This window comes from Bicyclus anynana, chromosome 14, assembly GCF_947172395.1.
Source record: "Bicyclus anynana chromosome 14, ilBicAnyn1.1, whole genome shotgun sequence".
Classification (NCBI taxonomy): Eukaryota; Metazoa; Arthropoda; class Insecta; order Lepidoptera; family Nymphalidae; genus Bicyclus; species Bicyclus anynana.
The window spans coordinates 12359695-12375169 of NC_069096.1; the positions used below are offsets into that span (position 1 = coordinate 12359695).

At 35.6% G+C, this 15475-nt stretch overlaps 1 protein-coding gene across 1 annotated transcript; it reads left to right on the plus strand.

The window, feature by feature from the left end:
- The first annotated feature begins 7816 nt into the window (after positions 1 to 7816).
- On the plus strand, positions 7817 to 12902 carry LOC112048888 (putative polypeptide N-acetylgalactosaminyltransferase 9). Its single transcript, XM_052885549.1, has 6 exons — positions 7817 to 7823; positions 8738 to 8888; positions 9262 to 9428; positions 10719 to 10883; positions 11583 to 12043; positions 12702 to 12902. The coding sequence occupies exons 1-6, from the start codon at positions 7817 to 7819 to the stop codon at positions 12900 to 12902; spliced, it is 1152 nt and encodes a 383-aa protein (XP_052741509.1).
- The last annotated feature ends 2573 nt before the right edge of the window (positions 12903 to 15475 follow it).

The window sequence follows — 15475 nt, forward strand, 5'->3', positions numbered from 1 at the left end:
TAGAAGATTTACTCTTGCTTTGAAGGTAAACTTGTAAGTGTCAGGAAACACAGACGCCGAAATACTGTAAAGGTACTGTTTCACATGCTCTAAAACAGCATGCTTAAAACGTGCTATTAAGTGCTTATCATCAGTTTACATTTTCTAGCAATAAGCATGCTATTTTTAAATATGCTCCTGAATAAGCATACTCAAAGCAAACATTACTATTACACATGCTAATTTGTATCTATCGCTTTCTCTCTATATTATCGTGTTAGACAGGGAGAGATAAAGGTAAGGAGAATACAGAATAGGAGTGCTGATCGACTAGCATACTCAATAAACAAACCTGTTCAGACGCTAAAAGCACTCCCCCTTCCACCTGCGTAGCAAGTAGCATGCTCATAAATCGCACGACTGTTGATTCTTGAGCAAGCTCGAAATAAGCATGCTCATTATTAGCAATGTTGCCATACACATGCTAATAAGTAGCAACTGCTCAATAGTAGAATACTTTCGTGCTTGAAATGAGCATGTGTAACAGTAGCTTGAACAGTATCATACTGCTGGCCTTTTCACTATTTTGGTCTTTATTTATTAAATTATTTATTAAAATAAACATCAAACTTTGTGATATCCACCAGTAAGCACCGGATGACATTTTACATAGAATTTCAATTTCGTTTATATTATGACAACTAGAATACGTCAAAGATAGTGAATGCTGGCCCTGTAGTGAGCCGTTATAACTCGTGCGCATTAATTTGACACCTGACTACCAAACACAGCCAAATGAACACAGTACTAACATAATTCGAGCCACGTGTCAAGTTAATCCGCACGAGCTGAAGGTATTGTTATCGCCGCGTAGCAACGAATTGCGGTACGGACGGCTTCAGTGTGCTCGTGGCGTTCGAGGCGTCTACATCTCTTGTTGTGTAATTCTTTATGGGTTACTTGGGATAGGCGGGGAGAGTGACTTGAGTGGAAAAGGGGAGTGTTAGTCGACTATCAAAGGATCCTTTAACCCTACACACATCGTTCACAAGTACGTGACTCCACTCAAGGTCATTCTCTGCCATTCTAGGGTCTTATTTTGGTAACAGTTTGATTTGTTAATTAATTAAGGATGAATTAGCCCGCTTCCACCTTAGACTGCATCATCACTTACCATCAGGTGAGATTGTAGTCAAGGGCTAACTTGTAAAGAATAAAAAAAAAGTTGTCCTGACAAGTGTTGTGAATCATAAACCTTTGTTTATGATTCACAACACTTTAATACAAACTTTAACACACTACTATAATAGTATCTTTAAAATAGGCTGGTAAAGGTAATACTTCACACACTTAAAGGACGAATCTTCACTAACTACATGTACACGTAGAAATAACCGAAATAATCTATTTAGTACAAATTTTCGAATTCTACACGAAACTGGGAGTGCTTAGAATAATTACACAATAACAATTTACGCAAAATACATTTTACTGTAATCAACAATAATTTTATTTACGTTTTGTAAATTGTACATACGTCTGTAATTGTTCAGTAAAGTAATATTAAGTTAAACGTATTGTATATATTTGTATTTAATTAATTCTGAATTTACATGTTTATGTACAAACATCTAACGCTGTATTTTGTTTGTCTACCAATTTGAAAACAAATAAACTTTTGTAAGTTACACAAACTAATATACATAATTTAATTACAATTCTGAGCTAGTCTTACGTGAAACTAGCAAACGCCCGCGATTTCGTCCGCGTGTAATTTATGAATGTGAATTTTAGTTTTTCACAAATCCCTCGAGAACCATGAATTTTTCCGGGATGAAAGTAGCCTATGTGTTAATCCAGAATAAAATCTATTTCCATTCCAAATTTCAGCCAAATCTGTTCTGTAGTTGCCGCGTTAAAGAGTAACAAACATCCAAACAAACATCCATACAAACATCCACACAAACTTTCACGTTTATAATATTAGTAGAATTATCTAATACCTACCAATACATTTCCCCATGATTGTTACGCACATTATTCAAGTGACATTCTCAACTAATTACACTTCGGGAGTGTGACGCTGAATAATAAAGGTGGATTAGCAGCGGAATTAGATGATCTCGAAACTTTGCTACGAACAGCTCAACTTTAATTATGGGAAGCTTATAGTGGTGGCGCGTATGGGAATCACTAACATGCTTCAACCGACAACTTTCTATTGGTAACACAGACTAATTAGATAAAGACCTGCCTCGCAAGACATTATTTTTCTGTCAAAGTATATGATCAACGATCTTATGCGATTATAAACACTGTCTCAATAGAATCGATGTTTCATACTTTACAATCGTGTCCGTCGGTTAAGAACCTCCGTAAAAATACCTTTTTGTGTGGTTAAATAGTGTAAAAAACAAACAAAAACTGCTAGTTTAGTATAAGGTATGTATGAAATCTAAGCTCGTTTTCCTTAGAAAATGGCAGAAAATTTTGTTCGTTAATTTGGGTGCGATACTAGTCCTTATGTATTTAGTCTGAGATTGGTAATGATATAAATACTTTCACCTTGCACAAATATGTTAAGTATAATAATTTTAAAATAAAATGATAAATCTTAATGATGGTTAAGTTAAATTACATTACTGCTGTTTTCTTTTCTTTTTACATGACTTGACTATTAGACCAGGCGCTGTGAGGCATTGAGTGTGCATAATTCGATAACCGCATTCTGTTTACAGAAAAGCTAGAGATTATGATTCTGCATGTTGCTGTGAGCCGTGATAGCCTAGTTGATGTGACTTCTGCCTCCGATTCCGGAGGGTGTGGGTTCGAATCCGGTCCGGGGCATGCACCTCCAACTTTTCAGATGTGTGCATTTTAAGAAAATAAATATCACGTGTCTCAAACGGTTAAGGAAAACCATCGTGAATTCTGAAAATCCGCATTGGGCCAGCGACCAGCGTGGTGAACTATTGGCCTAACCCCTCTCATTCTGACAGGAGACTTATGGGTTGATAAGAATGATGTTGCCAGGAAGTTTGCTGGTCCATTCTTTCCTCATACCGTACCTCCTTTAGTGTCGAGTAATTGGACTGAACAAATACTTTGTACCAGTTTTACTGCTTGTTTTATTAAGAACATACAATTTTTTGTATGAACAAAAAAAACAAGCATTTTTTAAAAGTGTATCGAACCGAAACTACTGAATAAATTAAAATGAAACTGAAAATCACATGATAAAAAACATAAGGTTTTATAGGTTAAATTGCAATAACGGATATACATTAAAATCAGGAAAAGCATTCAGTGCATGTAATATTTAACCTGCAATACGAGGTCAATTGACCTCGTACTTTAAATGCTTAAAGTATTTAATAAATGAGATTTTAGCGCCTTCAAGAATTACGAGGTCGGTGGACCTCGTACCAAGGGAAAGTATGGAAATATCAGTGCCGCAGCGAACGTGTTAAAGCAGGCGAAGTTCCAGGCTACTGCTTGTATGTATAATATAATGATTGAAGAATATTTTTTCTCATTGTAAAACATTACTCGTTTCTATAGAAAGAGTAATTTCCTGAAGGAAGTACGCTTTCGAAGAACTCGTTTCAGAGGCTTTGTTGCGAACAATTGTGTGTTGATTTAGAATACGGTATTCGGTTTAGTCTCGTTCATACTTTCCCAGGATAGATGCGATAGAGGTCGATTATATCAGAGACTAGAATGAAATTTTTAATTGATGTCAGATGGACTAATTTATGTAATAACTTTTATTTAATCTCAAACATCATCATCAGCCGATGGTCATCCACTGCAGGACATGAATGTTTTGTACGGACTTCCAAACACCAAGCCAGCCGTCTGCATCCAGCGAGTCTCTGTGACAGGCTTGATGTCATCAGTCCACCTGGTGAAGGGTTGCCATTTCAGCCCCTTGGGATTCCAACTCCTCAAATTATATGCTCCGACCATTTTAGCTTCGCGACACGTTAAGCTATGTCGTGGTTTCTTCCTATTATTATCAGCTCATTTAAATGGCCCGCTTCGGTCAGACCTCCATCTTTATAGTAGAGGGCATAATATAGAGCTTAGATGGGTCTAAGCTTAAGTGATACGCGCGGTGGATTTACAAGAGGTCTTAGGTTCGATCCCCGGATGGGCCGATTGAGGATTTTTGGTGTGTGGGTTGCTTCTATGCGGGTTGCCATGATTAGGACAATAATGTTAATTTCTTAAACGATCACTATCAGACGTTATTACTAAGGAACGGGGCTGACAGCATATGGTGGTATCCAGAGCATGGGGGTGAATACGAACAGCTCCCCTCCAGAATTTCTAGAGAAAAAAACACGTAATAAGTATTTCTCACGATCCCCCACGAGTCCAGAATTTCTTGTTTAGCAACACTAACCATCCAACAAGGCTCTTTGAGCAAGTATTACAAAAAAGGTCAATTAGCGTGTTATACAATACTAATATTATAAGTAAAGTTGATGGTATTGCAGGGGGTAATCACTAGATCTACTGAACTGATTTCAAAAATTTTTTTACCATAGGAAAGCCCCATTATTTGTGATTGACATAGGCTATAGTTTATCGTCGTATTCTCACGGGAACGGAACTACGCGGGTGAAACCGCAGGGCGTCGTTTACCTACTGCAAACTGAATCACTACGTCAATGTTGATTCCGCGTATTAGTGCTTGGATATGAAAGCGGACTCGCTTCGCAGTTAGTTCAACGTAAACACAAACATGAAGACTTATTCGATTCGCATACGATTTTTTTAATTGGCCTTTAGGATTTACTTTTTTATTATATAAGCAAGCACTTTATTTAAGAGGAAAAAAGTCCTCATGGACATCTTGAACCGGATAGTGCCGAAGTCCTACCGGCTAAAAAAAAACCCCAAGGTTGATGTTTCTGCCAATTTGACCTACCACCAACACCAAGTCTTTGTTGATTTTAAACTTATTTCGTTGGTTGTTCATTATGAATATTATTTAAACGGGTACCACGATAAAAAAGAAATTAAGAAATTTTAAGAAGAAATTTTAAGAAATTAAATATCACGTGTCTCAATCGGTGAAGGAAAACATCGTGAGGAAACCTGCATACCAGAGAATTATCTTAATTCTCTGCGTGTGTGAAGTCTGCCAATACGCATTGGGCCAGCGTGGTGGACTATTGGCCTAACCTCTCTCATTCCGAGAGGAGACTCGAGCTCAGCAGTGAGCCGAATATGGGTTGATGACGTGTTACCACGATAAAACAACGAAATTTTTAATCTGCAATGTTTATGATAGAATTTGTAGGCACATATGTTTTCTGTATGTTGAAGGTGGAACCCGAAATATTCTTTAGTTTGACAATTGTTAGAATTATTGCAATGGTTTATTGTTAAAAGTAATTTTTAAGTTAAAAAAAATTATATTTATTTAACATAAATATAATTTATTTTTTAAATCGAGGATTAAGGACAAAACGTGTCTTGTATGTTAATCTAGGATATCTACTTCAACTTAATATCCAATTTGTTTTGACAATTGTGGCGTACAGATAGACGCAGCATTGAGACTTAGTTGTATAAAAAATCTAATCCTACAAAACAAAAAAGAATTTTCAAAATCGGTCCATAAATGACGGAATTATCGACATACATAAAAAAAACATACATACAGCCGAACGTTGAACCTCCTCCTGTTTGGAAGTCGGTTAAAAAGTATTATATGACTTGGTGTTTTTTATTATCAACATTGTTTTTTTACCATAATGTTATGATCTGATGTTTTCTTTTATTTGAATTCTTCTAAGGAAAATATAAAATATTTTTTTTACGACTTTATCTATTATAATAATATACCTATTACCTTTGTGACAAAAAATAAAGTATCACTCTATTATATTTATTGTAACAAAAGGTGAAAAAGTTGATAATGTAGAAATAAGAATAAGGCTTAAGTCCCGTTTCGATACAAAGAAAAATAATCCATAACAAGAAAGGCGTTGTATCAGACACTTGTTCAGTATTACAGTTTTATTTAGACGGCCTCACAGTATTTGACTCTTTTGTGAAAACTTTTTCGTTATTTTTGGACCAAAAATTATAAGTCGATTTTACGATTTTATTCATGTGATTGTTTATTATTTTATGCGACTCTTGTAATAGTACTAAAACGTTAACAATTTATTTAATTGTATAACATAATAAAAATGCCAAAATATGTCAATATCCTTAAATTATCTATTATCCTTGTTAAAAATACGGGTAGATTTAAATATTTTTGATATAAAATATAAGGTAAATTAAAAAGAAAAAAATAGTAATTTCATAACACAGTTTTGCATTGCGGTTCTTTAATTGATTTATGAATTAAACATTTAAGTATTTTAAGGACATTTACTTCAATGCTACGTCCAAAATTAAGTGCCAAAAAAATGCCTTTCATGAATTTTCTTAAAAGATTTTTTACTTATCGTTTTAATTATTTTCAATTCAAAAGAATAATAAGACAGTTTTTCAAAATATTTGTGATGTTATTAATCGTTTGGGGTATAATGTTTTTTATGGCAGTGTTAAGGGAATATAAAACGAGTAAGTTGTTACTCGGAGGCTATGGTATGTATGAAAAGGCTTTGCAACGATTTGCGAGTAACTCTGATTCCTTTAAAATGTCAAATAACTTTAAGGGTAAGTTCTTTTTAAATACTGTAATTTTATACACATACACGACGTCATTTACAATCTATAGCTTGGCTTCGTTCGTTACACTCCCGATGTTCCCGAAAATATATAGCCTATGACACTCACAGATAACGTGGCTTTCTGGCAGTGGCAAAATAATTTTCGAAATCGGTTCAGCAAATCTAGAGATTACCTGCAACAATACCACAAAGTTTATCTCTGTATAATATTAGTAGGTATAGACACAGAAAACATAATATGTACAATTATAGATAAAATAAAAGTATAGAAAAAAGTAGTACAAAAAAATTATAGACTTACACATACAGACGCCCAAAATTTTAGAATCCTATATGTTTTTAGGGATCCGTATCCAAAGGGTAAAACCGGATCCTATTACTAAGACTCTGTCCATCCGTACGTTCGTCCGTCTATCCGTCCATTCGTCGGTCTATCCGTCCGTTCGTCCGTCTATCCGTCCATCTGTGATTTTCAGTTAGGACCCAGTTCAGGTGCCGCCACGCACACAGTTCAACATTATAGTTAATTAACAAACATCACAATGAACAACGAATCCTCGTATTATAATATTCCCATCTTGTTTTTTTTTATTATTATTTAAAGTACCTAATTTAAATGATTTCTTTAATTCCAGGATGGAATCTACTTGGCCCAATCATGAGAAATATACCTTATAGACATAAATTATATGCCATCAAGAATCGAAGACATCCACTAGGTAATACTTTTTTAACTACCTACTCGTACTTGTACAAATTATGAACTCACAAACTTCAGATTTTAAGCGTACAGCCTGTGCGGATTAATTTGACACCTGGCTCGAATGATGTTTGTACTGTGTTTGTATGACTAGATGTGTTTGCTAGCCAGGTGTCAAGTTAATGCGCACGGGTTATAAATTATATTAAACGTTAAGTTGACGGTTCCACTTATTATCACAATCATCTAACAAAGATGGACGGAAAATTATGATCTACTAAGTCCTATGCCCCATTAGCGCTTTATGTTGCGACGTCACAGTGTCGATGCGGTGTGCGCAGCCGCTTCGCAGTTTGGAACGTGCCGCGATGCAAGAACCGGCTCATGACTAAGGGCCCCGTATGGGTTCGAAACTAGACGGGCATACTCCGACCTAATGTCACGTTAGTTTTAGCCGTGGTATTAATCAAATAATACGGTGAATGTGGATGTATATATGCGTGAACGCCGGGCGCGAAAACTCTGTCGCGGGACAAAATACCGACTATGATCGGGGAACAGGCGTGAAGGCGTGAACCCCGCGAATACCGTCCTCATTCACGTTCGCGTGTTCACGAAGCTTCACCGCACTAATGTGGAGCCGGCATTACGAATAACATGGAACATGATCTCAAAACTAGTCATGCATAACAAGATTGAAAATATTTTCCGTTAAAAGTATTTTCAAGTTAAGTTGGCTGCTACGCCAATTACTTGAATAAGCGGATGCAGATATCATTAGATCAGCGGGTGAAACATTGAAGTTCGAAACTATATTTTTTTATTAGCTTATTTTTTTAATACGCCAGAGGTTTAAGAGCCAATTAGCTGTTCTATTATATAAAAAATATGTTAAAAATATATACTCATCCAAGATTCATGTTAGCCAAGAAAATATGAGATAACTTTGATTTGTTTTCTGTTATTGCATGTCGCAATTTCTAAAGAAAGAATTGTTTAAATAAATAACAAAAGCAAAATCTTTTCTATGTTTTCTATACCTATTATGTAAAGTGATAATCTTTATAACAGAGCTAGCAAAAAATGAAGCATATTTATTCGATGCATAAAAGATACTACTAAACTAAACACTAAACTACTATACTAGTATTACTAAACTAGTAATTTATATACTTAGTTAAAAAATAATTATAGTTTTTTATTTATTACTTACGTAATATTATTATACCTCGTATCACATCACAGAGCTTTAACTAATTGTAATATAACTAATTAAATAATTTAACTGTTTTTGACTTCTTATATTATTTAAGTAATTTTTACTATAATTCAACTTGATTTTTTTTTTTAATTTTAGGTGGGCTTGGGAAGGCTGTTCATGTAAAAGATTACGTCAGAGACAATGTACGAATGCTGATAAAGAAGGGTTGGCAGGACAACGCCTTCAATCAATTTGTTAGCGATTTGATATCCGTTGACCGCGCCTTGCCCGATTTTAGGGACGAATGGTATGTAATTTGCTTATATAAAGTTGTTTATAATTCAATTTACTGAATCAGTAATTACTATATACAGTAGTCTTGAGAATATTCTTACGTACGGAATTATATTTAACCCTTTAAAATGAGATGAAAGTATCTTGGGAAAATGTTAGAGATGATTGAATCTACACACTGCACTAGATAAAATTCAACCACTATCCTTGTCATATAGGGTGCTAACTCCTTTTCACTCTGAACTGTCTTAACAATGGTACCACTATATACGGCCACCTTTACATAGGCAACCGTAGTTTATACACGTACATAAAAATAAGCTTTTATGATATAATTAATTGATATTCGATAATCGATAATTAATATAAGTAAGCGATGATTACAGGTGTCGTCAACCATACTATCTCAGCAATTCACACGCGGTGACTATAATAATATGTTTCCATAACGAAGCGTGGTCAACATTGCTACGTACAATACATTCCGTGCTGTATTGCTCGCCTGCACAATTATTAAGAGAAATTATACTTGTAGACGATTATTCTGATAAGCGTAAGTCAAACAATTAATAACTAATTTATTTATTACATGCCGTAAAAGGACAACCTTAGATTATTGAAAATATTGTGTATCCTTCTAACGGCCAGTTTCTTCATCGCAAGTAACAGTCAAAGTACCGTCATAAATCAAAAGTGACGGTCTTATTCACTGAAAAATAAAGTCTTCTTTTCTACTTACTACTTTTACTGTTACTTTAGCTTTACATGAAGAAACTGGCTGTAAGTATGTAAAACAAAGTATCTACGTCTCATCTCTCATTTCACCAATAGATAGTTTTGTTAGATTTCACCAGTAGACTTAACGAGGATGATTTACATACATAATTTGTCACAGTTTTATGTAAATCGAATGGTTTATGACGATAAGTTTCGGAAAAAGTCAAGCCTTTAGAAATATTTCTTAGAAAACGCTGCATATTTCTTCTAAGTAGGTATATTATAGGACTCAAAAGGTGGTTACAAATATAAGAAAACTAATGTCGAACAAAGGTTATGATTCACAACACTTGTAAGGACAACTTAATTACCAAATCAAACTGTAACCAAAATAAGACCCTAGAATGGCAGAGAATGACCTTGAGTGGAGTCACGCACTTGTGAACGATGTATGTAGGGTTAAAGGCGCCTTTTACTGATATCAAACACTCCCCTTTTCCACTCAAGTCACTCTCCCCGCCTATCCCAAGTAACCCATAAAGAATTACACAACAAGAGATGTGGACGGCTCGAACGCCACGAGCAGACTGAAGCTAACACGAGATCGAGCGACGTATTATCCGTCACAGTACTATTTCCGACACTAAACGGCGATAACAGGTATAACAAAACGTTGTTAAAAAAATAATAATTTTACTTTTTCTAGAACTGCAAAAAGCCTGCGTTGGCGTACGTACCTTTATCTTTATAATCTTTATTATCTTAAGGATAGCGTACCATATCTTTTAAAAGGTAGGATGGCAGAACTTTCGAGCAATTATTTTGACGGCCGCGTGGCGCAGTGGGTAGTGACCCTGCTTTCTGCATCCACGGCCGTGGGTTCGATTCCCACAACTGTAAAATATTCGTGTGATGAAAATGGGTCTTTTCCAGTGTCTGCGTGTATTTATACCATTATATAAGTATTTATATGTAGTATATAAATGTATATGAATATTATAATATCAACTATCTTAGTACCCATAACACAAGCTACTCTGTATGCTTACTTTGGGGCTAGATAGTGATGTGTATTGTTTAAGTATATTTATTTATATTTATATTTATATTTTATTTTTTATTCCAGCTCATCTGAAAGAAACCTTAGGAGCTCATATTCGGAAATATCCCAAAATACGTCTAATTAGAGCTACACGCCGAGAAGGATTGATAAGATCGCGGATAATAGGTGTGAAGCAGGCGACTACTAGCATAGTAGTGTTTCTTGATAGCCATTGTGAATGTACTGAGGGTATGTCATTATTTTACAAAATTAAAATTTATACTATGTACGTTGTAGCATGGTGCAGGTGACAGTTGACTGTATGTTCATAATACGTACTATTATCGTGAATCGCGGCAAACTTTCAAGAGTGAAAAGAACTGTCACCCGCACTATGCTACAGCGCATGAACTGTAGTTCTAATTTATACCGGACCGTCCCAAAGGAGACGATTATAAGATAAGTCCGGTCAGTTTATTTATACATGCAAAGCTACAAGATTTCGATTTATTATGTGGAATGTTCCCACGGGAGTAAAATTCTGTTGACTGTGGTTAGGGAGTTAGATAGTTTCCTTTACTTATCTAGGGCAGGCTTTTACCAGCATAGCGATGGTAATTACGAGCAAATAACTTACTTACCTGCTCAACGAGTTGCAAAGCTGAAGTGGCAATAGGCGGTGCACATAGTTCGAAGAGACGATGGACGTTGGGGTCCTAAAGTGCTGGAATCCCGCACTAGAAAGCGCAGTGTTGGTCGACCCCCCACCAGGTGGACTGACGACATCAAGCAAGTCGCAGGAATACGCTGGATGCAGGCGGCTCAGTGTCGTGATGTTCGGAAGTCCTATGTCCAGCAGTGGATGTCGAGAAGAAACGATTCTACATTTTTTATAGACCTTTATTCAATTTTTGTAACCCATCGCATATTAACCCCATCATTTTCTAGGTTGGCTCGAACCGTTAATAGAAAGGATCGTAGAAAACAACAAAACAGTAGTTAGTCCAGTAATTGATTTCATTGACCCATCCACGTTTGAATACGTACCACAGAAGAGTGAAGACCTTCAGATCGGTGCTTTCAACTGGAATTTGAACTTTGTATGGACACCGATACCAAAAAATGTTGCAGCTCAAAGAGCTAATAACTTAGATAAACCAATAAATACGCCAACTATAGCAGGAGGTTTGTTTGCTATAGACAAAGACTTTTTTCGTTATCTCGGTTATTATGACGAGAAATTCGAGATATGGGGAGGGGAGAATTTGGAATTGTCATTCAAAGTGTGGATGTGTGGCGGGACATTGGAGATTGTCCCGTGCTCACATGTGGGACACGTTTACAGGACGATTTTTCCTTATGAAGGTTCCCAGGACAATTTTAAGAGAAATTCCGTGCGATTGGCAGAGGTAATTTGGTTTTTCCTTATTTCCAAATAGGTTATTTTCCCTTAATACCAACTTAGTGTCTAAAGCTACTTTTGTATCAAGGGTAGTACATAATATAGAGTATACAATTTATAAAATATTTATAAATTGTATAGTCTATATTATATATATTGGCAGCAGCTTTATTAGAATTTTTAGAATAGTTAACATTAATCATTTTAGATATTGTTTCGAAATGTCTACATAGTTTTATAAATTTTAGCGAAACTATTCATTAAAAGCTTTCCTTTATCAGTATTAATTATGCAATAACAACTTTTATCGACTAAGGTATTTTAACTTAGGGTATTCCAACGCTTGTTAGTTAAACAATGGATAGATTTTATAGCCTCAATAACTTAACGGTAAGAGCGTTCGGACTCGTCATCGAGGGGTGGTGGTTCGATCCTCGCCCCGTTGGACTATTGTCGTATGCACTTCTAATACAGACTTTCCCGACAAGTTGGAGGGGAATGGGAAGATTGGTCATATTTAAAAGATATGACAAATATTTAAAAAAAAAACAATGGATATGAAAATTCGAGAGCATTTTGAAAACTGTAAATAGTGAAACTTTATAATAGAGAGAAAAGTGTCAATAATAATTATTATTTACTCAATTTTCAATATATATTTCCAGGTTTGGCTTGATGAGTACGCACAATATTTTTACGACAGAATCGTAAACCAGAAAGGAGATTTCGGTGATGTTAGTGAAAGGAAAATATTGCGCGAAAAACTAAAATGCCATTCATTTGACTGGTATCTGAATAACGTGTTTCCCGATTTGGTTGTACCTAATGACACAGCTGCGAATGGTCAGGTCTGGTACCACCTTTAGTTTAGAAACCATATTTTGAAATTTCTTTTATTTACCACTAGAAAGCCACGCTGTTTGTGAGTGTCATAGGCTATATTTTATTCTTGAATTCTCACGGGAACGGGAACTACGCGAATAAAATCGCGGGGTGTTAGCTAGTATATAACTAGGAGACAGGAGTAATTTGTTCCACATGGAAAAACTGATTCTAATTTATAAGAATTAACGGACATTAAGAGTTTCACGCTGCCTCCGTGGCGCATTGGTATGCGCGGTGGATTTATAAGACGGAGGTGCTGGATTCGATCCCGGTCTGGCTGGTGGGTTTTGTCTCTGGCCCGGCCCTACCGGCAAAGACGCCAAGCAATTTAGCTTTCCGGTACGATGTGGAGAAGCCGAAAGGGGTGTGGATTTTCATCCTCCTCCTAACAAGTTAGTCCGCCTCCATCTTAGATTGCATCATCACTTACCATTAGGTGAGATTGTAGTCAAGGGTCAACTTGTAAAAGATAAACAGTAAACCCTATTTTCATATACAAAGTTTCAGTTTTTCAGTACCAGTAGTTACAGCTGGGAGTGAATGTGTCTATTTAAAAAAAAAAACAATATAGATAGAGAAAAAACAGAAATCTGAATTGCCTAAAAAATCAATTGTTATTTCATAAATAAATTAACCATAGCTGCTGTTGTTACTAACCATTTGCCTACTTGGGGAAATTTATAAAAAAAAAAAAACTTATTTTTTAGATTTTTATAAGAGGCAAATACGACATGTGCCTAGAGTCAGATATCTCTCCAAAAGATAGTACCGGTCTTGTAGCTGTCAAGCTATGCCATCATCAAGGAGGTCAACAGGTGTGGAATCTAAAGCAACATTATAAATGCATAAAAAAAAACAAACTGAAAAAAAAATATATATATATATATATAACAATAGTATATGTTCAGGATGCTGTTGGGCTTGCCGCGGTTTTTCTCAGCGTCAGGTATGTTTGCGCAGGAGCGGACAGACGATTTTTATGCAATAATTAGAAAACGGACGTCATCCCTCCTAGCAAGACTGCGGGCGAGCTCCAATAGGATCTTGAACATGTTAGCAAGCAAGACTGACTCGCCGATCCTGCAGATTTTTTTTTCTGTTTTGGTGCGGTGAGATAGTTTATTATTTATTTTTATTTTCTTAAATGTCATTTGTGTACCTACTAACATAATTTTTAAGATTGTAACTAACTAATGGGTCTTTGTAGCCATAAATAAAGAAACTTATTATTACTATTATTTTTACTCAAAATCAAACCGATTTGAAAAATTATTTTATCATTAGAGAGCTACAACTGTACTTCGTATAACATAGGCTATTATTTTATCTCCATATTCTCGCGGTAACGGAAACTATACGGCAAAACCATCATGGTACCCAATGTGTGTGCTCTCTGTCTGTGATTTCGGGAAAACTGTGTTTTCAAGTGCTCATTACTTATACGATACTAAAACACACAGTATTTCTGTTCGTGTGCGTGTCTGTTTGTCTGTTTGTTATTCTAATCTTTGATACGGCTGGACTGATTTTCATAGGACTTTCTCTGTAAGAAGAGGAGGTTGATGAGCAACATATCAGCTACCTACTTTTTATTCCGGAAAATGGAGGCTTCCTGCGGGATTTGTTAAGCACTGAATTTCACACTACGAAATACTTAGCGTAAATGTAGTTAATAAATAAATTCCTATTAGGTTCCATCCACAGATTAAAGAATAATAGGCAGATGGACCACGGAACACGACGGTGTCGTAGCCGCTCCAAACAAAAAACTCAAAAACGAATACATTCTTGAGTCTGTACAACACGAAGCGTCGAAAGAAAAATGGCTTCTTATGTTTTTAAATATTTATTAACTGTTCACAAAAACTAAAGAAATAACATGTTACATATTTTTGAATTGGTATTTATTATTGATTATTATATTAATTAACGTAATTGTTGTCAGTGTTAAATTTTGAAATATGAAAAAAAGTTTGTATATGCGGTGTGACTTTTTATGGGTTTCACCGGCTTTATAACGCTGCTTTTAAATACGCATTCTGGATCATGTTTATTCTGTGGTTCCATGTAAAATAACTTTGTCTTCCTATTTCAGTACTGGCTATACACGAGAGACGGTAAACTACAATACCTGCATCTGTGCCTAGATTGCCTCTTCGGTGAACTGTCGTTGTTTTCTTGTCGTGATACCGCCGTAACACAGATTTGGCTATACAACCCTGAGGTAATTATGTTTTAAATAATATAAGGGTTACAATTGCACCAAATTAATCTAATAGTCCAGTAATACTAGGTTTTATCTGGGGGAAAATTCCTACTGAGCTGAAATTTTGTATACACTTTTTTTACGGTTTACAATATGAAGATGTGAAATATCGACATCGATATAGTACAGCGAATTTTCTTAATTCTCTGCGGGTGTGAAGTCTGCCAATCCGTATTAAGCCAGCGTGGTGGACTATTGGCTTAACCCCTCTCATTCTGAGAGGACACTCGAGGTCAGCAGTGAGTGAGTGGGTTGATAATGATGAATATAATTATCTATAGTAAAAAA

Excerpts from the sequence above, each read along its gene's own strand:
- LOC112048888 (XM_052885549.1), top strand. Across the intron at positions 8,889-9,261 it reads CCCGATTTTAGGGACGAATG|GTGTCGTCAACCATACTATC; the intron begins GTATGTAATTTG and ends CGATGATTACAG. Across the intron at positions 10,884-11,582 it reads CCATTGTGAATGTACTGAGG|GTTGGCTCGAACCGTTAATA; the intron begins GTATGTCATTAT and ends ATCATTTTCTAG.